Source organism: Anoplopoma fimbria, chromosome 3 (genome assembly GCF_027596085.1).
Source record: "Anoplopoma fimbria isolate UVic2021 breed Golden Eagle Sablefish chromosome 3, Afim_UVic_2022, whole genome shotgun sequence".
Classification (NCBI taxonomy): domain Eukaryota; kingdom Metazoa; phylum Chordata; class Actinopteri; order Perciformes; family Anoplopomatidae; genus Anoplopoma; species Anoplopoma fimbria.
The window spans coordinates 26,335,744-26,356,512 of record NC_072451.1 but is presented as its reverse complement, the minus strand read 5'-3'; the positions used below and the strand labels follow the sequence as shown (position 1 = coordinate 26,356,512).

The 20,769-nt window shown below is 37.8% G+C and overlaps 1 protein-coding gene across 1 annotated transcript; it reads right to left on the bottom strand.

Annotated features, from left to right (window-relative positions):
- Positions 1–935: 935 nt before the first annotated feature.
- LOC129088893 (macrophage mannose receptor 1-like) lies at positions 936–19,678 on the bottom strand. The gene is made up of 31 exons (XM_054596149.1): positions 19,484–19,678; positions 18,884–19,240; positions 18,586–18,756; positions 17,910–18,065; positions 17,637–17,747; positions 17,229–17,366; positions 16,935–17,114; positions 15,140–15,294; positions 14,697–14,810; positions 14,163–14,278; positions 13,882–14,030; positions 13,592–13,791; positions 12,991–13,112; positions 12,754–12,826; positions 12,170–12,323; positions 12,051–12,089; positions 10,590–10,753; positions 10,409–10,470; positions 9,170–9,270; positions 8,882–9,024; positions 8,615–8,720; positions 6,449–6,576; positions 5,560–5,625; positions 5,157–5,259; positions 4,601–4,830; positions 4,103–4,268; positions 3,690–3,845; positions 3,472–3,588; positions 1,650–1,808; positions 1,453–1,479; positions 936–1,361 (listed from the first exon to the last, which is right to left on the bottom strand). The coding sequence occupies exons 1-31, from the start codon at positions 19,674–19,676 to the stop codon at positions 1,120–1,122; spliced, it is 4,398 nt and encodes a 1,465-aa protein (XP_054452124.1). The 5' UTR covers positions 19,677–19,678; the 3' UTR covers positions 936–1,119.
- Between the last annotated feature and the right edge of the window lie 1,091 nt (positions 19,679–20,769).

Genomic DNA, 20,769 nt, shown 5'->3' with positions numbered 1-20,769 from the left:
ATGACATTGACGCTGAAAATGCAACGACATCAATACTTTCAATAAATGCAATTTCTTTCTTAATCTTTTGTCCTTGAACTGTTATATTTTATGTGTACAGCCAAACATTTGTCTGCTTGCTTCCTCAGAAATGCCATTGAATAAGTGTACTGTAAGAATATTTCGAGTATATTTTGATACTCTATTATAAAACTTTTGGTTAAGATTTCCGGGACAGTGTATTTTGTTTTGTTTTGTGCCGGATTATACAACACAAAGCCTTTGGTTTGGCAAAATAAACAAACATTTTATTTTAAATTAGATTTTGTTGGAGGATAGTTAATCGTTTAATTTAATCAGTAAAATAGTTGACACAATTATCAATAGAAAATAAATCGTTAGTGGCATACCCTAATTGCCACTTAGATGTGTTTCCAGCAACTACTGTGCCCTTAACTAAAATGGCATTATGTGTAAAAATTAATGGTGAGGGTGTTGAGAGAATTTCTGAAATAAAACACAAAACAAGTATACTCATGGTCTTAATTTAGTCTTAATTTAGAAATATGCACACAAAGTTGGAGTATTTAGCAAGCTAAAAAGCTAGCTACATATTTTTGCCTCCAAAAAAGAGCCAGAAGGAAAGTGAATATTGGACTTGCCGGATAACCAGAAACACGACTTCAAAGAATTACTAACACACACTCTCCATGGTAACTTAATGTGGTGATGATGTCACTGTTGTGTTTTGATCTTGTCTTGCTTGTTCTGGACATCAAGAAGAAAACTGAATAACTGTTTTAAATGTGATTACACATTAACATCGCCATTTACTAGCAGCCCCTTGGTAGGTTTAGATGTATCCACTCCCTGATAGTGTTGTCCTTAAACTGTTCCTCCAGGTTATTTTATTTAGTCTCAGTTAACTTAACTTAAAAATGAATTCAACAGATTAATCAAGGTTCAATGTTTATTTTACATGTAGAACTTGGAGAATTATCAGTAACCACAACCATTAGATTAATGTAAAGGACATAAAAGTACAATATTTTTGTCTAAAATGCTTATAAAAAACTTTAATTGTTTTAGAAAAGGAAAGCTTCACTGAATTCAATCAAATAGATTCTGCTGGTATTTCCATCACACAGCTCTATCAGGCCCAGGGTTCTCCTCCTCTGCATTTGCTACCAGTTTATTGGGGTCGACCACATCATTGAAGGTTGGATTGTCAAAAGTAGATAACTTTTCAGGGATAGGTAAACGGCGTCCAGACTTCTTGAAGAGAAACAAGGCGATGACTGTTCCTATGGCAATCAAAGTAATGACCAGCACACCTGCCAAAATGTTGTGGCTATGGCTTTGAGGGTCCACCGTAGGATTTACTGTACAGATCCAGCAAGTAGATGATGAGTCAGAAGAACAAATTTATAATTATTATTAGTCAAATTAAAAGGATAAAGAGATGTAACTTACCAGATGTCTGTGGAGCTCGTCTTAATACTAGAAAGATAACAAACATGAACAAAAAAAACTTGGCAAAAGGTGTATCATTGCATTATACTTTAAATATCTAAATCAATTTATGAATGTATTTTTTATTTATCACTATATGTTACACATTTCTGTTATTGTTAAACAGTGCTTTCATTAAAAAAGTATGATGATCTCACTTTTAGGTGTTTTGCAAATGTATCCTCTTTCATACCAGCCGTTCCCTGTCATCCATTTCCCATCTGTAGCTCTAATCGATCCATAACCGGTGCTATCTGTTTGATCTCTATTCCAGTAAGTGTAGTCCACGGCAGTTTTATCCAACCACTGCCAAATGCCTGAGGACAAACAGAAATCCCTTTTTTTTTTTCTCCAGATAAAGTATTTTTTTATGTCTTACTGAATTTCAGTTCAATGTAAATGGAAACGATTTTTCAACATATAAGTTTTACAAATGTGCTTGTATAACCTAACATTTCCTTTATTCTGTTTATTGTGTACTGACCCCAAAGCCACAATAATTAGCCACTTGGGGCCAGCTGAACAAATTGAGAACACTGACATGTTATCGTGTTTATAAAGTTTTTTGGGGGAAAACACTTTAGCAGACAGCTAACAGCAATCATAGAGCAGCATTAGCATTTGTAGGTGTGTTTCTGGCTACCTGGTGAATGCCAAACATAACGTTCAGTCTCCTTTTAGCCATGTGACCCAGGGAAACGTATAACTTCTTTAGCTGCTTATTGGAATACGTCACCCTTAACATTTCCATTTGTGTGTCAATTACTCAGTGCATGTCACCTTGAATTATTGAAGAAAAAGTCGTTTTTCTCGCATGCTTCCACAGTGAAGAAACTGAGTAGATCCTTGATGAATTGAAGTAAATGAAGGCCAGGTTTAGCAACAGTAAAACTATATCAAAACATGAGTTTCCAAACTCTCATACAACTCATGTAGTATAATCCAAGTCTCATTTATCCAGTTGTATACGCAGTGCTTCCCAAACACATGCATTATGCCAACACAGGACTTTAACCTAGGAGACAGCTGTTTGTGTCCCCTGTGGAACCAACAACCAACATTGTTTGTCTTTGTGTGCCTAACCTTTAGTTTCACTTTCACTTTTCAAAAGTTTTTAACTTAACCCAAATCATGAACTTTTCCTTCACTTATTTAAGTGTTTTTGTTTGAATTCACAACGTTTACCAAATGTTCACTTCAAGGAGCATCAGAGTTTAATGCGCTGAGCTACCCAGTGCGTTAGAAAGTGATGCCAAGACGTCCTGATAAAGTGCCAGTATGTGACGAGTTGGGAAAAAGAACGAGTTGACTGATCATACGACTGGTTATGAGAGTTTTTGAACAAATGTTTTGATGTAGTTTTGCTGGCGTTAAACCTGGCCTCCATTTACTTCAACTTATCAAGGATCCGATGTGTTTTCAGATTCTCCGTTCACTGTTGAAGCATGCCAAAGTTTTCTTCAAGAATTCAAGGTAGACTCAGTGACTAATTGATACACAATTGTCATTTGAAGGGTGAAGTATTCCTTTAATGCTCCACTATGTTCACAACCAGGTTTATCAGAGCTGGAAATAAGGTCAATTAAAGAGGCGTTGGGCCATCAAATTTAAAAGAATTTAACATTTTAAAGATGCTTAAATTCTGTAGATCTGAGGGCAGCTGCAGAGCTTGATGACAATTCCTGACGGGTTTGGCACAATGAACGATGCCTTTTAACATTACACATCCATATTTTAAATAAAGATATTGATGCGTAGATGTATATATTAATTCTTTACTTATTGTTGACCAATCATAGTTTCTATGTCTGTTGGGTTCTCTTTTCAGCAGGCATAAATGATGAAGCTGCAGTCATTTGATCACTTCTTTGTTTCAGAGCTTCTGTTTTACAAAGATCGTTTTGCTTCTTAATGTCAAAATAATAGTTTATATTTAATTTATAGTTTGTTTTTATGAAAGATCAGACATCGTTACTGTACCTCTGTGAGTTTTATACAAGCCAATCCAGAATGAGAGTTCGTTGTCTTGAAATATTTCAATATTGCTTTGAATGAATGCTTGTTCAGACGGATCTTCAATGCTGGCAAGATTTCCACCTTCACAAACAACCACACATAAAACAGTAGGTGTTTAGTTGAAGCTAAACACAATTGAGTGATTAAGAATATGTACTAGTCCATCCATAGTAACCACTCACCATGTATGACACATTGAACAGATGCCTCTGGCCACTCCACCCTTTTTGTGAAAAATAAGTAACAATAACCCCTAAATGGTAGCCATTTTTTGGTTTTCTGGTCTATGTCGTCAGGGCAAAATCCTGGAAAAGAACTTGACTCGGTTGGTGCCACATCTGTGAATGAGAGAGACATTCATGATAGTTGAATCAACTAATTACTGTATAGTGCCTGCTTTTCGAATTGAATATGCTGAAGTAAGCACCTATTTGACAATCGTAGAGCAAGAGAACAATGTCACATCAAAAATCAAATACAATGATAATGATTGTTACCATGTGCCAAACAGATAAAGGCAGGATAAATGTGGACAATACAGGGTCAAATTAAGGATGGGTCACACAAGAATTTATTAAAATAACATGAGTCTTACCTGTAGACTTCATGCAAATGCTATTCATGGTCTGATCGCAGTCAGCAGTCTTCCATGTTCCGTCTACATCCACGAACACGCAAGGTCGGTATGTGTTTGGTTCCTGTCTACCCCAATTGGTTACGGTGATGTGCCAGCCATCAATATATCTGAAATAACCGCCAGTCTGAAAGCAAAGATCAGCATAATATGATCATTTTTTCAACAAAATCTGTAATTATTGTTATTTTTTAAGCAAATTGGGAACTCCCTCCCCTTTCTTGCACTTAGCTGTTTGCAACACTCCTGAAAAAGTCTGTTAAATGTTTACTAATCTGAAAATATAAGTACATCAATGCTGCTTTATCAGGATTGAATGCTACATCATGGACAAACGTGTGGAAAACATTAAGCTTCATAAACGCCATCAATAATATAAATTGAGTTGAGTATTTGTTATAAAAAAACACAACATAATTTTGAGGATCTTCAGTTTAAAAGAGGCTTTCTGTCCTATACCTCCATTTTGTTAAGTCCAATCCACACAGGACTTTTGACAGTCAAAGCCAGCAGCTCAGCATAGTTCAGTGACCACTGGTTTCGTAGGCTAGCCAGTTTGGCACCTTCACTTTCACAGTGCTTTTGGGCTGCATCCCAGTTCATTTGTTGAGAAACAAGCTTGATAGAGTCATTAAATATTTTGACATAGTCGGTCGCTGTTGATTCAGGGGAGTCTGGTAGAGAAGGATCTGTTAAGAGTGACAAGTTAGACAAAGTTAGTTCAGTTTTTTCTTTAAACTCAGTGGCTCTGTTGTAGTATAAAGTAATTTTTTCCCATTTTACTGAAAAGAAAAAAATGACTCACTCATCCCATTTAAACAATTTGACCTGTTTGAATATGGCTGTGTTTGTACAGTTGAAATGCTAATTATGATCATTGCTGAGCTTTGATAACAAATCTGCAGACTGCTGATGGTGTTATGTTCTGTCAATTAGGGTAAAAGTAATATAATAATAGTAATCATTCTAAGCCATAGGAAATGCAATCAAGAGAAACGGCAGAGAATAGGCTCACCAACATTTCGAAGACAGACATATCCATTGGTGTCATTGCAGGACTGAGCGAACCATTTCCCAATACCAAAGTTGGGATTGCCAGTCATCAATACACATACTTTCTGGTGAAACACAGCATTAGTGAGGTAAAGAGTAATCTATGGTAAGATCCATGGCACTGATAGCATGTTTTTGTTCCCACAAAAAATGATTCACAAAATACTATTAGCCACGAGGCAGCCCTAATGTAAGTGCATAGTATGTTAATCACAACCAAGAGCAAAATCAATGAGATAGCAGGGCACCCAATTCTTTCTATACTGTATTCTGTACTTCTTAAATGATATATAAGGGTATTTATTTTATTTATTTAGACATACATAAATATTTTTATAAAATAACGGTAATTTAAGTTTTATTACCTCACGACCCCGTGGTGAAAAAAAGTAATGCAGGAAATCAGATTCATGATCAATGTAAAACGGCCTCTGGAATGGAAACAAACAATGTGTCAGAAATGTTTAGCAATACACCCAAAAACTTATTACAAACAATACACATGCAGATCACAACACTGAACAAAGGTTGTGTGTACTTGAGGCATAACCTCATTGGTTTAGGCTCTAAGTTTACAAAGTTTTGCATTTAAAGTTTTAACATGTTAAAGGTATAATATGCAGCATTTTCCTAAAAATATTTAAATAATCCCACTTAATCCTCACTAATGCCCAACTAGAGGAATGTGGCAGTGTCCGTATCTACAGGGACCCTGCCATCTGCCTGTCTTTTCTCTTTTCTTATTATTTTGCTGTGTTTGGGACGTTTCTCGGCCTCAACAAAGAGCTTTTTGGCCCAACATGGGTGTGTAAACCTAAACCAGTTACATCCCCCTCGCCATCTGATACCAAGGCACCCTTATGCTGGGTATGCTTTGGTGCGTGGCTACTTTGTGATTGACAGGCCGCTACCACAGCGTTGTCCGCTGTTTTTCGTCTAATGCTGTGTCCACACTATGAAGGACACAGCAACAGGCTACAAGTCATTTTCAATGGAAGCCTGTGAGATTAAGCTACCAACTGGATAAGCTACTAAATTGACACCCGACGCTACATTACGGGGTTTCAGCACTCAAATGCAACCTGAAGCATCAACTAATCATATGTTTTTGTATCACCCTGTTCCGTAACTATACCCCAAAAAAGGCTCCTCAATCACTCTGATTGGAGGATGGCAGCGCTTCAACAATAGAGAAATAGTCACATTTTCATGAAAAACGGTTATTTGAAAAAAAAAAGAATACTTTTCACTTACACCATTTCCCCAATTGCCGTATCCACTTGGTTTGCCATCAGTCCAGAGATATGAAGGGTTACCAAACCTATACAAACCAATCCACAGGTATGTTGCAGGTGCCTCAGCCAATTCAGCATTCAAAAACACTGAAAATTTAACACATATTGATCACATCATTTAACCATTTGTGGCCACCAGTCAAAATAAATAATAACTAAATCAATAAAAAATAAACAAAATATTCCTACAACGCTCTTGATCAGTGTGTGGGTCTCCTTTAACAACAACAAAAGAAAGCAGGAAAACTTCCCTGAATGGCCACTGGTTACATTTTAAAACTTGTTAGTACCAGCCATCGTTGTGAGTCTTGCTCATGCCCTCTGACCTTATGTTTAGACTAGACTTTGTTGCATAGTTCTTTTATGGAGAATTTTGTGTTTTGTGTATTCTTTTTTGTTTGTTCCTTTCTTTCATGTTTTTCAGGTTTCGTGTTTCCTGCTTAAAGAGGTAAAAAATGAAACACCAAAGTATGGTTTACATGTTGTACTACCTTGTCATTTGCAAGTGCCTTCATTATTTCAAGTGTTGGTAATAATAGATGTTATACTTCTTTCCTGCTTTTTTAAGGCAACCCCTCAGTTAGTTGTGTCTTCAGTTAAGTTGGTTAGTTATGTGCCTGTAGCATTTCTTTCTGTTCCCTGCCTGTTATGTTGGACTCCAGCTTGTAAGCTTTTTTAAAATTAAATTATTGCCTAGTTTCTGCGGCTTCCTCGTTTAATCTCTGCGTTCGGGTCCATCCCCTACTGCCTGCTCTCCAACCTTGACAGTGTGGAGCTCTTATAATTGACAAAGAAGTTGGTGGTCTGGCAGGTGGCTCAAGCCAGCTTAGTTTGGTTCACTATATGATGCAGCATTCCAGCTGGAGTCTGCTAGCAGGGCTGGTTAGCCGATCATTTTTCTGTGGTATGTGCGCCACTGTGGCATTACTCAAAACTAACGGGCACCGGTTCGTTACATTGAGAGTGTTCAACCTAGTGAATTAGCCTTATGATATTTTGACTTAGTGGAAGTCTTTTGTTTTTCCATGAGCAATTGCCCATGTTCTAACAATGTACAAATCAAAACTTGAAAATCAAAGTTCCAAATCAAAACAGTGCCATTTGAAAAATTTTCTCTGACATTCTCAATGTGTATTTTGGGCATTTACCAAGACTATTAAAATAAAAAAAAGGCTTGTATTGTGTCTTACTGACTAGTTAATTCTAGTCACACAGGTGCAAAACATTATGTTCATGTACAGTATTTGTTTTTATTAGCTGTAGACTCACTCTCACTTGATTTATTACCCCAATAAACATTGGAAAACCTGACTTTATGGTCGCAATCGCTAGTTTCAAGTCTTCCTCAATACAGCATGATTCCCATTCTGTAAATTATGATGCGATTTTGATTAAAAGTGACCATAAAGCAGGGTATGCTTTAGGGCTGACAACCTTGTGATTGACAGGTCGCTACTGCTACCAGTCACTTATCCGCAGTTCAAATATGGTCACTATCGGTCACTGGTTGCTAATAGTCAAGATTTCAACAGCCGTAGTCCAAGATGGCGACGGCTATAGAGTTGGTTTTGTGTGTCCTGGTCACACTTCTATGACATGGACGAAATATTCTGATTAATTATCGTGTAAAACCGCAAAACCATGATGTTTATTTTGACAGTAAACCTAAAATTTAATTTTGTATTCGGACATCCTGGGTTTTACAAGCTAGCTTGGCTACTAGTGAATTGTTACAACAAGCCAAACCAAAAGCTATCTGTATGTAGTCTAACTGTTCACTAACTGTTAACTAACTGTTTAGCTTAATTTGCCTCCTGTATCTTAGAATCTGGTTAATTCTTGTAAAAGCAGCCCATTCTCTCTCTACCAGCGGTACCTGCATGCACTGACTCATCAGCAGAGGGAGGAGGACAGGTGGAATGACTGATACTGACTGATGCCAGTGTTTTTCAGGAATGTTATTTATTGTATTGTCATGTGACACTAGATTATAGACTTGTTTCTAGCAATATATTATTGAGTTCAACATTCTTATTGTCAGTTAAAGGTTAATTGTCAACATCCCTATCCAATGTGCATGGTATGCATTTGTCTGAAATATAAAAAAACCCAACATAAAACACACATTGCACTTGTCTCGACGGAATTGTAGCCAGATTTCCTCCCATTGCTTTGCATTGTGTCCTTGCTCCATGCCACGTCTCCTTCTGGTTATTAATGATGCTGTAACACTATATTGGAAAAAGCAACAGCTTTGTGTGATATCTCAAAAGAGCAGTTCATTTACTATCCACAAATAGATCAATGCTTTGTCAGATTGAGGGCCTTTTTTCATTCAACATTAGCTGTATCCCAAGGCTGCCAACTATACAAAATGAAAGTGACCTCTGACCTTTGAGTCAAATTGTTTCCAGTTTTGTGGACAGCCACCTTTTGGAGGAACTGTTGGTGCTATGGTGGCGTTGGCAGGTGGTGAGCCACTGCGTTTACAAATGGAGTAGCACTCATATCCACAATTATAAACATGCCAGAACCCTGTAAACCAATCCAAAATATAAAAAAAAATAGATAATGGAAAAAATGCACATTTAAATTTACAATCAAATCTCAGACTAGTTCTTTATTTAATTCATTATATGAAAGTATGCTAGTTAAGATTTGTCAATTTTAATTTACTCACCCGTATATTCAGTCATGACAGCACAATTCTCATCATTGCGTAGGAAAAGAGGTTGATTTTCATCCCACCTTTGAAACACCACTGGAGAACCATCCATCCAACTTTTTGGAGCACAATAAAATCAGTTCAAAATTTAAAAGACACATCCATGGCACACTCTTACTTTCTTTTCCATGTTGTTTTTATAAGTGATTTGTTTTGAAACCGAATAGTTTTTTTCGGTCAAAAACAATGGTAAAGACCAGCAATGTCATTGTCGGGCATTATGACATTTACAATATCCAGGTGAGAGACATCCTAGATGTTGGATTACGGGCAAGCGGTCTTGAGTCAGCACTTCATAATTTGCGAGCTATACATTTTCCATGATTGTCAAAGCAGACAGTAAAAGAAAGGGAAATTACATTGTAAGCAGTAAGGACGAGTGGGCGAACCACATGGAACATTACGTATTCCAACAAATCTATTATCCATTTGGTCAATCTTGCATTGTACGTTTTTATAAATATAATAAATATTCTTATATTGAAAAATCTTGAATAAACTCTTTTTCAAATCCAGTATAATCCACCAGATTTTGTTCAAATAAATCATTTTACTGTTTTATAAATAAAGCTGCATTAAAAACTACTTTATATTAACTCTTATCTTCTTATGTAATTCCTATTTCGAGTATGTGTAATGGGACAGAGGTTGGCAGATAATTGCAAACCAACAGAACTACCTAGGGGAATGCAGGGTTACACCTAAAACATTTAATTTACGACGACATCACCTACTGGAGATTCATTTTGTTTACCTATCTAATTCTATAGAGTGTTTAGTGCTGCTTATATGCTACCACACTCGATCGTAGACAATACAGAATTAAAGCATATAGTATGTTATATGTTCACATGTGCAATATTCCTGTATTTAAGTGTCTTAACTGTTAAAGTAATTATTATGGCCAGTGAGCAACTGTTGAATGTTAATAATTTTCCAAATAAATGAAATAATACATTTTGTATGCATGTTCTTTGTTTTCCCCATTGTACCGAAAACATACCAAACAGTGAACCAACATATAAACATTAACCTGAGAATTCTGTGTTCTGTTTCACCCCTACCCTTACCTAGGCCATTCCAAAAATGTTCCAATGAAATTACATCCAGCCAAAATCATTATTCAATGGATCACATTATCTACATGTCACATAGTTTTAAACGTTTCTTTCACTTTAACTTTAACTCACTCACTCGTATGTTTTATCGAGATCTACGTTCAAGCCAATCCAGTAAGACCCAGAACTTCTGGACACCTGCACACAAACAGACAGAGGTACACAGTGTAGCGGTACCTACATTGCAGTATGTTCTGATCTTAAATGCCATGGCCAATGAGTAATGTCAGCAATGAAGAATAAATGTAACTCCTCACCTGTTTCCATAAAAAGACCCTTTCAGCTTCACTGTTGATAACTACCAAGTCACTATGCTTCTGTAGGCAGAAGCTACGAGCTTCTTCCATGGCCATTGACTGTTTGTTAAAGTAATACTGAGCCCCATTCCATTCTAGCCACCCATCTGAGGTCCGATTGTAGTCTGAAAAAACATGTCAGAAAAATGAAATATATTAAAGTACATGTGCAGGTTCAGATTTATGTTGCTGTCTTGCCATGCAAGCAGCATGGCTGTATGGATTGAAAAGACATTCATGGTTCCCAAAGTTTGAACTGATTTTGGTAATCCTCCGACATGTTCACCAGTGCCGCCAGCAGGACAAAGTTTTCACTTGTCCTGGGAAATATCTCAAATTTCTACTTTGTGGATTGAAACGGCACTTCCAGTTGATGTATCATATTGACTTTTGGGATCTCCAGACTTTTGCTCTTGTACCACCATGAAGCTCACCATTGTGGCCTTGAGTGAAATAACTCAGCAACTGTTATGCTTACCAGGAAATTAGCTGCAGATCTTCATGTTCTCACGACATGTTTGCATTTTAATGTTAGTATTTAATACAGATTCACAGCCGCTGGCATGACTGTGTGCTTGTTCTTGGAGTATGAAGTTTGATGTTTAAATGTAGAAATGTTTAGCCACAATTATTAAAGGAGGATTAACCCACAGAGAAGTAACCGCAGCAGCAGATTTAAAGGATACAATAGCAAATAAGGTTTGGGCTAAAGGGGTATTCCCTATGTTTTCTATGTGGTTTGTAATGGAAAATTATATTAGTGTATGTTGGAAGTATACAGTGTAAAGGTTTTGAATGAAATGTACTATGATGTGAAGATTTTACTCTAAAGGTGGAGAACCTTGTCTCTCTGTATGATAGTATTACACTGTGGGAAGGTGTTATCCCCCCCTCCCTGCTCCTCATGCCCCTTCACCTCTTTGTCATTCATACCCCCACCCCTTGGCCTTCTCCCACCTCTGTCCTTCCTCCTCACCTGATCTTCATACCCACCTTTTGGTCTTCTTCCTCTCCTTTGTCTTTCTTCCCTCTCCTTGACATTCATGCACCCCTTTTGGTCTTCATACCCCCTCCAATACACATTCATTGTCAGGAGATGCTAACTCAGAACCGAGCCGGCAGACACTGAATTGTAAACCTGGTCACCCCTTCTCTGTGATTTTCCCATATATACCAGAGGTGAGCAGCCTTGCTCTTGAGTTCAGTACTTTGCAGGCTCCCGGTGACTCTGTAAACTTCTGGCTCTTTCATGCAAAGAAATAAAATACCGCAAGGACATTCATTTGTTATTTGATCATTATTTCAACGCTCATTGAGACTCATCTCGGGACATAGATAGTACTAGTACAAATTGTTTATTAGTATAGTAAATTGTATTGGGAATTTCCACCACAGGTTGCATAGGAAAAATGGCCCACTTACCAGGAGCGACAGGGTCTGGAGTCGGATTTGGAGTCACTCCTGTAATGACATAAATAGTATGAAATTATACTTCTAACTTGGGCTCTGGAGTCATAGTAGACAACGCTGACCCATTCTACCTGCACGAATCTGGCACAGCCAACTGTGGTATTTTTCGCATTGCACATCGTTCCAAGACCCACTCATACGCTCGTGAGTCATCCAGAATTCAGTGCAAGATTCCACATTGTTTTTATTGTTTGGCTCTCCATCATCCCAGTCTTGGAACTGCAGCTGTAAACAAAAGTGAACAAAAAAAATCACATTTTAATTTATAATTTTATATAGTGCTGCAGGGATGATGTATTTTTTTTAGGTCAACATCGCACCAGTTTCCTCGACAAAAAGCCAATGGGATTTGTAATTGGATTTTTAAATTGTTGCCGAAAATAAGCTCTGTGGCAAACGCAGGTTTATGATACTTACACAGTTTCGCTAGCACATTACATATAAGAGAAGTAAAAGCTTCAAGTTCACAAGAGACATATTTTATATCTCAGAACAAAATGTTAAAATATCTTAAGCTTGTGTTAACCACAAACCTTATTTCTGCCATCTAACCAAAACCCATTCAAAAAAAACATTGGCTTTGAGACACGGGAACCAGAAGTGCAAAAATGCTCACTCATTTTAAGTTTTTTTAAGTAGAAACCTGTTAACTTACTGGCGATCCATCGCTCCATACATAACCGGTGCCTGAGTCAGGGGCACTTAGCCCAATCCAGGCTTTTTGGTTGCTATGATGGACAAGGATTATATTATATGATTGGTGTATTGATGACATATGAAAAAACATGTAAGGTACTGTTCCATGTTCTGCTGGACACTAGCCAACCTTCATCTTATGCTGCAACCAGTTTTGTATTTTCTCAATTTTGATATGTGACAGGTCATACTGTACTTGTTTGGAAGCGTTAGTAGCTCGTCAGCACTGTGGATGCTGATCAGGTCTCCTCCAATGGCCTTGCAGTAATCTCTTGCCTCATACCAGGTCCTCTTTTTTGAGGGTTGTGGTGAAAACAACTTGACCAGATGACAAAGAGGTTTAAAATGTTTTGGTAGTGTGACTTTGAACATCAAACAGTATTTTAATGTCTTTGCATTCTTTGTATATGTAAATTTATAAGTCATAGCATACAGCGCCACTCTTACATACACAAACACATACATTTTTGGGGTAGGCAAATACATCTATAAAATGCAAAAGACAGACCAAAGAGACACCAATCAGCCTTAGTAATTACATCAGATTTATGTTAGCATTTTGTTACTTTTTTAACAATGTCGTGAGGCATAGGAAAATCAAGATCAAAAGGGAAGAGAGAGACTAAATGCAGCGCCATAACTGGCGTTGCATAGTTGAATATCTTTCTGTTATCGTGGGTACGTGAAGACCATTATCGTGGCCAACCAATATCATTAAAACGATAACCTTCTCATATTGCCCAAGGCTGAAGCCTACCTCAAAACCCAAACACTTTTTTTTGTTTTAAATGGCTCACCTTATAACAATCGTTTCTTAATCCAATTGGCTTCCAGGTATTTGCACACATGGTAGGGTGAAAACTGGTTGGTGCAGTTGTTAAAACTACCCCCTCTACCAGGTGTTTACAGACGTATTTCTCCTTATTGGTACAGGGCAGCACATCCCAAAGGCCTGCCAGAAAACCTGTTGTCATGGCAACACAGCCCTGTCGGTGACCTTGCATTGTCAAGGGAGAAATGGTGAAATGTCAATTGTGATACCACTTTTGGACACATCTTACAGATGGAGTTGAACTTTTTTCCATACCTGGCATTTTAGCGTTCCAGTGAGTAAAACTCACTGATTCTCTGTTGGTCCACGCAAATCGAGCAATGTTTTTCTGATTTGAGAGGCCTAACCAGAAGTATTTGTCTGGTCTCCACCCTACAAAGCTGACAAGGAAGGCATTGTCCACCCTGGGAATAATTACAAAATTAGGAGCGTGGGATCGCTTTTTCTGTTTGAATTCCTTCCGTAAATGTCAATGTATTTGAGCCCATGAAATGTTGTGTTGATCGGAACATTTGCAGAAAAAGAAAGGTTCTTACCTATTTGAAACATCAGCTAAGTAAGAATCTGAGCTCTTGCAGTCCTCTTTGGCTTCATTAAAAGTTTTGGTCTGTATCCCTATAAAGTAGCAGTAAGAGCCATGTCTTTTCCATCCCTGGATTGTTGGAGGGGAAAAAAGTGAATTTGATTTATTATTTTTTTTAATCTTTTTTTTCAAATCCATTTTTAGAGGGAGAAAAAGCAGAGAGCAAGATCTCAGCCAACTTTCACCATGGCTGTCTCATTTTTCAATAACTTTTCAAACCTATGCCATATCAATCACTACAATCACAAACATTATACATGTAAACTTGTCCTAAAACTAGTATAAAGTATTATAAAGTTAGACATTTTGTTTAATGCTGCAGTTATGGATTTTTAAAAGAAACTTTTGTTCGACCACTTGGGGAAACATGCCTAAACACATACAGCCTTTCATATAATTATAACATAGTAAGTAGGAACATTAGCATTCATTTCATACCAAGCAATAAAGAGATTTTATTGATTCAAAATAAATAAACTTAACACACAGTTTTGCAGCCTACATCCTGTTGCACTTCATCTCCAGTGGGTTTTGAGGCACTCATCTTCATACAAATGGAGCCATGTTTCTCCTCACACACACGGTCAGCCCAGTTCCCATTCTGCAACAAAGTACCGTCAAATGTGAATGTGGAGACTGGATCTACTGAAAGGTACTAGTCAATGCAAGGGGGAATCAAATGTCAATAAACTCACTAGTCTTAAAACTACAAACATTTTAAATAATACTGTAAACACAGACATACAGGTGACAATGTATCAATTGAACACATGTTTAATTAATTAAACACAAAAGCTTATTTTGCCGACATCAGGCGGCAAAATGATAAATCCTGTTAAAGAGCATCATTTGATTGTGCTTTCTCAAATGTATGTTATGTGCATAAACACAAAGGTGACATGTGCACCATACCCACATGATGTTTCTTACCTCTCCCATGATGACAACACAGTCCTTTATATCAGAGGAGGCAGCAGGTTTCCCATATTCCCAGCTAGTGAAACGGACAGTAGAGTGGTCAATCCAGTCAAACAGCCCCTCTGTCTTCCTGTCATTAAGTCCAATCCAAAGCTCATCCATGGATACTGCAGAGATGGACAATTGAAATGATTTTCTGTAAACTATTTGCAATTAACTTAATCAGGGTTCCCATGTATCCTGGAAAACCTGGAAAAATGTTGACAAATTTCCCAGTCACTGAAAACACATGGAAAATGATAGAAAAAGTAAAATGTCCGTGAAAATTTGTGTTGTCTATTTATCAGAGTTTCCCAAAATGATTAACTTTGCTATTTGAAAGGGATAAACTATGTTCAGGATCTTAAAAATGTTTATATGATAACTATGAAGAGTACTCTGAATAGGCTGCTCCTAGTTATGTTGTTGAAACGCCGTGAACACACTGCCACATGGTAGCACATGCAGGTTGGATGACATAACATTGCTTTCTTCCGAACCTGTTTTAAAAGGTTGACTAACTTTAAATTGGTTAGCATGTTTGGTTCAGTTGCTAAAGTTTGACAAAGCTAGCTTGTTTTGCCTGTGAAGGTTTAAGGTTTGTAATTCAACTCTGGTTAGGAGCAATGATTTCAAATGTGTTTTGGGCATTGATGGGACATGAGTGGGACAATAATGAACGGGAAGTAGGGGATAAAACAATGAATGGAAGCCCAACTGTATGTGAGTTAAACAACTGCTAAATACTGGCTAACTGTACCTTTTTACTTTCCTAGCATTGTCTCTTAAAACCCAATGCTGCATTGTTTAGTTAAAATAGACCATAAAATGACATTAAATGTTTAACTTTTTGTCTTTTTTTTAGCGTAAGCCCATTGTGGGTGTGATTGATTTGTTAAATTGTCCAATGTTAATAGTAAAGAGGCTTAAGTATCAAACGTCAGTGGCAGTTAATAATCCGAGCAACCACAACTGTTACGTTGAATCTTACATTTAGGTAGCCTATGTAAAGTTTTAGTCGAGATTTGTCAGTAGGCAAAATTGTAGGCTTCTATTTGTGTTATTGGTGTTTAGGCAGCAGTGATTAAGTGTTATTCATAAGAAAAAAAGGGATTCATTAGCGTGACCCCTGTCTTGCATACCAGATAGATCATCACTGAAAATGTCCTGGAAAATGACCATTAGAAAAGAGTGTGAACCCTGTTAACATGTTAGTAAGGACCTACATAAGGGAATTAATTCTGACTCAACAACGTCAGGACGTCAGGAGGAGAATCACAATGCTGATGGGGATCCGTGACAAAGCGTCACGCAAATGAGGCGAATTTCACATATTTGCGTCGTTCACCTGAATTGCCTCATTCCCGCTGCCCGGTCCCCTACATCCTGTTCCCCCTCAAGTCAACACTGTTAGGTCTGTCAGCACTGTTGCTGTTGTTTGCACTGTTTGTGCTGTTAGAACCATTAGCTGCCAGCCGCCGGATGAGCAGTTGCCATGTTGAAAGCCGTGTGGAAGCAATAGATATGCTCTGAATTTTGTATTGAGCATTTTTAACATTTGGATAAAAAGTGTATAGATGCTACATAACAAAGACATTGCCATGCATTTATTGGGAAGTGCAGCTTTTTAGACCATCGGATATATAACTGAACTGATCATGAAAAAAAACTGTGACAGGATCTGTCATCTTCTTCTCAGCACATGACAATGAATGATTGTTGGTTGTACATTCTTAATTCACACTCTTATTTTTTTATTTTCACGTACTGTATCCAAGTTGAGAGATGACAAAGCTTTGGTCCTCCACATTGCTGATGGAGACCAGGTCCCCTCCTTCATTACGACACTCTCTCTGAGCGTCAGACCATGTTTTCTCATTACGATTGAGGTGGAAGCAGTGGCCAGTGTAGTAAATCCAAGGTCTTGAACAAAATCCTGTCACACCATCTGATCATGAAAAGACCAAATAAATACTGACTGAGTGACGGAAACAGTATACAGTGTAGCTATACTCTTCTGAAGGGATTAGTACGGTACAAAAGAATAGATATTTGTCTTTACCTTGTGCAGGCAGTACTTCGGCCGCTTCACTGTAGCAGATGTACCCAAGTTTCTTGCTGCAAGGGGAACTTTGCCAGGAGTACTGAACAGCGGGATCAACAATTGCACAGTTGTGTCCCGAAATAGGAAGTGGATGTCCTTGAAAAAGATAATGGTTGTACTTGACATTGTTGGTTTTGCAAACGGCATCATATCAGCTCTCAGATTTGTCTCAGTGTTATATTCTTGCAAAAAACACCCACGTAAAAAAAAGTGTCATGTTTACTTTCCAGTTTTTTTAAACATCGAACAGTACAACAGATTATATTTTTTTAAACAGATATTTTTTGGCCAATCAAATAATAATATTACTTATTGATTAATATATAACCACTTAAATATAACAGATTTGAAAAAAGGAAAAACTACCTGAGTCCCATTTCAGGTAGCGGTAAGGCCTCCCATTGGACCATTTCCAGCCATGTTCTGGATTCAGGACCAGCCCAGTCCAAAGCTTATTGCCCCTTGTACCTAGTAGTGCTGTTGGGAGAATGTTGACCAAAACTGACAATATATCGAGTCTGTCCCTATGTCACTGATTGTTAGTAGGGCTCAAAGTTCCTGATTATTTCGACAACGTAATAGTTTCCATTCCAAATACTCCCATTTATCAAAACATTAAGTATGACCGTGTCACCTTACCTGTGACGTAAGCCTGCTGGTGAGGATCGGTGATGCTGAGCAGGGAGGCGCCCTGCTGTTTACAGTTGACTTCAGCCTCATTCCAAGTCAGAGCTGACTGTGTGTTGAGCTGGTAATATGCTCCTGTTGTTGGGTGTATAGTCCAGCCTTCTTTGGCTATGAACAAACAAACAATTAATGTTTTGTTTGCTTCAAAGTATGACTGTAACCTAAGGCTGTATATTTTTGTTTTCATTAAATGATGGGGGTTGACTTAACTTTAATCTGGTGGTAGGCCCTAGATGAAATAAGGTGCTGTGGGAATTAATCACGCCATACACCTCGTGACAGTGTTGCCAACTTGGTCATCTTCTCGCTAGATTTTGCAACTTGTAAGACCCCTTTAGAAACTACAATTTTGTTTTTAAAACATAGCAACTATTAGGGCAAACCTTAACGCCTCTCCACATGAAGAGTGATATGTCTCTATGGGAAGTCAGTTGAGTAAAGCTTGACTTTTGATTTTCTTTTTAAGTTCATTTTTAAAAGAAAATCTTGTGTATATGTAATTAGTGATGTTGCTACACTGGCCTTTCATGACTCACCTATTTTTTAATTAGTATACGCTAGCATTGTAAATATAGCTTTATCCCACTGCAGTATTAAAAGAACATACATTTTTAAAGGCAGTACTCACAAGTACTTGGGCAATAACCCCAGCGTTCACTTTGATATTTTGTTTCAACCGCACACCAAAGAGGCGTTTCTGTTGAGTCGACCATAGTGCAGTCTGAGTACCACTGGCCTCCGTACTGGAAGGGAAACATGCATGGCAGTCCAGCGGCATTTCCACCAATTGCATAGAGTTCTAAGAGGTGATGAGGACAAAGCAAAGATTAGTTTCAGAACATTTGTATCTTTTGTATCTATTTTTGTGTTTGAAATTCGATGAAAATGGTGCAAGTCCTTCAAAACAACACTGTTTTATACTGTACCTCTGTATGTTCTTGCACAAGCACCGTTGGATGTCCCTGAAATTGTGAGGTGGTTATTGGGCCCAATGGTTTTGGAGAGGACTGCTGTGGTATCTGCAGTGAGCTCAATGTAAAGCTCTTGGTCTTTGAGGGCGAGCACTGTTTGATTCTTGCATTCCCACTTTTGGAGGTCGCTGTGTTCGTCACAATCGTAGAGGTTTATTTCACTTCCCACACTTTTCCCCTGGACTCCCAGGCACTTCTTCCTTTCTGGAACCAGAAGTCGATCACTAGTTGTCCAGCGTAGGTCGTTGCAGTTGTTGTTTGTTTTAACCAAACAAAAACCAGTGTCCTTGTTAGTTAGTTGAAATGGTGAATCTGTTGAGAAAGAATTATGCACTTTGAATGTTTATTGCAGAAAAAAATGGAATTGAGTTTTGATACCCCAAATCTGCAAAATATAAATACAAAAGTAAAACCACAATTGAACTGTAGCAAGAGGCAAATAATAAATTTTACACAGGTGACACACTGACACATGGTAAATGACACAACAATCTCACATTAAGAGAAGGGTACATTTCTCACAAACTCCCAAAGATAAAAGTTGGAATACTGTACCATCTGAAGCCAAACATTGTAGTGTTTTGATGAGGAGCACAAAGGCTGAACAAGTTATCTTCATTGTTGGTATTTGTCTGAAATGTCCCACAGCTGAAGACTTTATCCATGCATTTCTCGCAAGAGATGCAAGAGCTGTGTGATGATTGTGGAAAGGCAATCTTGACAGAACTGTCACATCCCATCTCGTCATGTCCTCAGGACTTAATTTTTTTGGTCTAGTATCAGACTTTTTTTTTATTTTTCTTCTTTGCACATTTAACTGTTTCATTACTAGTTCCTAGAACACGTTAGTACGTTGATGTGTCATTTGCCATTGCATAATAAACATCAGAAAATGTGAAAAACAAGAAGTGCTAAGATCATGCTGCAGTAACTGACTGAGAAGCATGGTTCACAGAGATTGTAGAGAACATTTACAGAACAGTTGGCCGTTTGGAGGAAGATTTGTGTAATATTTACAACAAAGAAGTTTTTATAATCCTGACTTTCTGTCTTTTTTATGTGAAATGGCGGACCTTCTCAAGAATAAATCAGTTACTCATTAGTATTTTCGTCAAATGGTTTGTTTCATAACGGTTTACTGTAGTATACTTCTCAGCAGACACAACTCAGTAATACTAATATGGTTTGAATAAAGGACTGAAGCCAGGCTTATAGTCAATAACAATAGCGCAGTTTGACTAGGCAAACAAACCCAGAAGGCTAATGCTATGTTCACACCAAAAGCGAAGCGAATATTCGCGACGCGTCCTCTCGTCAGTTTACTCGATGGTCCATTTGTGTTTATGTTAGAATGACAGTAGGAGAATCTCAACGCTGATTGGCTTTTGCAACACAGCATCACGCAAGTTTTTCGCCCGAGTTGAAATATTTCAATTTGAGCGAATGAAGCGAATGAAGCGAATTTTGCAATTTCGCCTCATTCGCGCTGCCAGGCTCGAGCTCGCATCTACTCGCCTATATTCGCATCTGTGCATTGACTTTACATGTAAACTAAACACGTGAAAAATTCACTTCGCTTTTGGTGTGAACACGGCATAAGGGCACAACATGCCAAGTCAACGTTGAAAGAACTAGCACAGACAGAAACCGTTGAATGTGTTGCCTGATTTTGCCTCTTACCACTTTGAGGAGAAAAATCATACTTATATTTTGAGTTTCTACTAGAACATACATGCTTCAGTGTGCAAAAAAACCTCTTACGGTCTTCCTAAATGTAACTGAATTACTACGGAATTTCTATTGCTTTCGAAGTATTACTATAGCACTTAGACCAGCTTAAT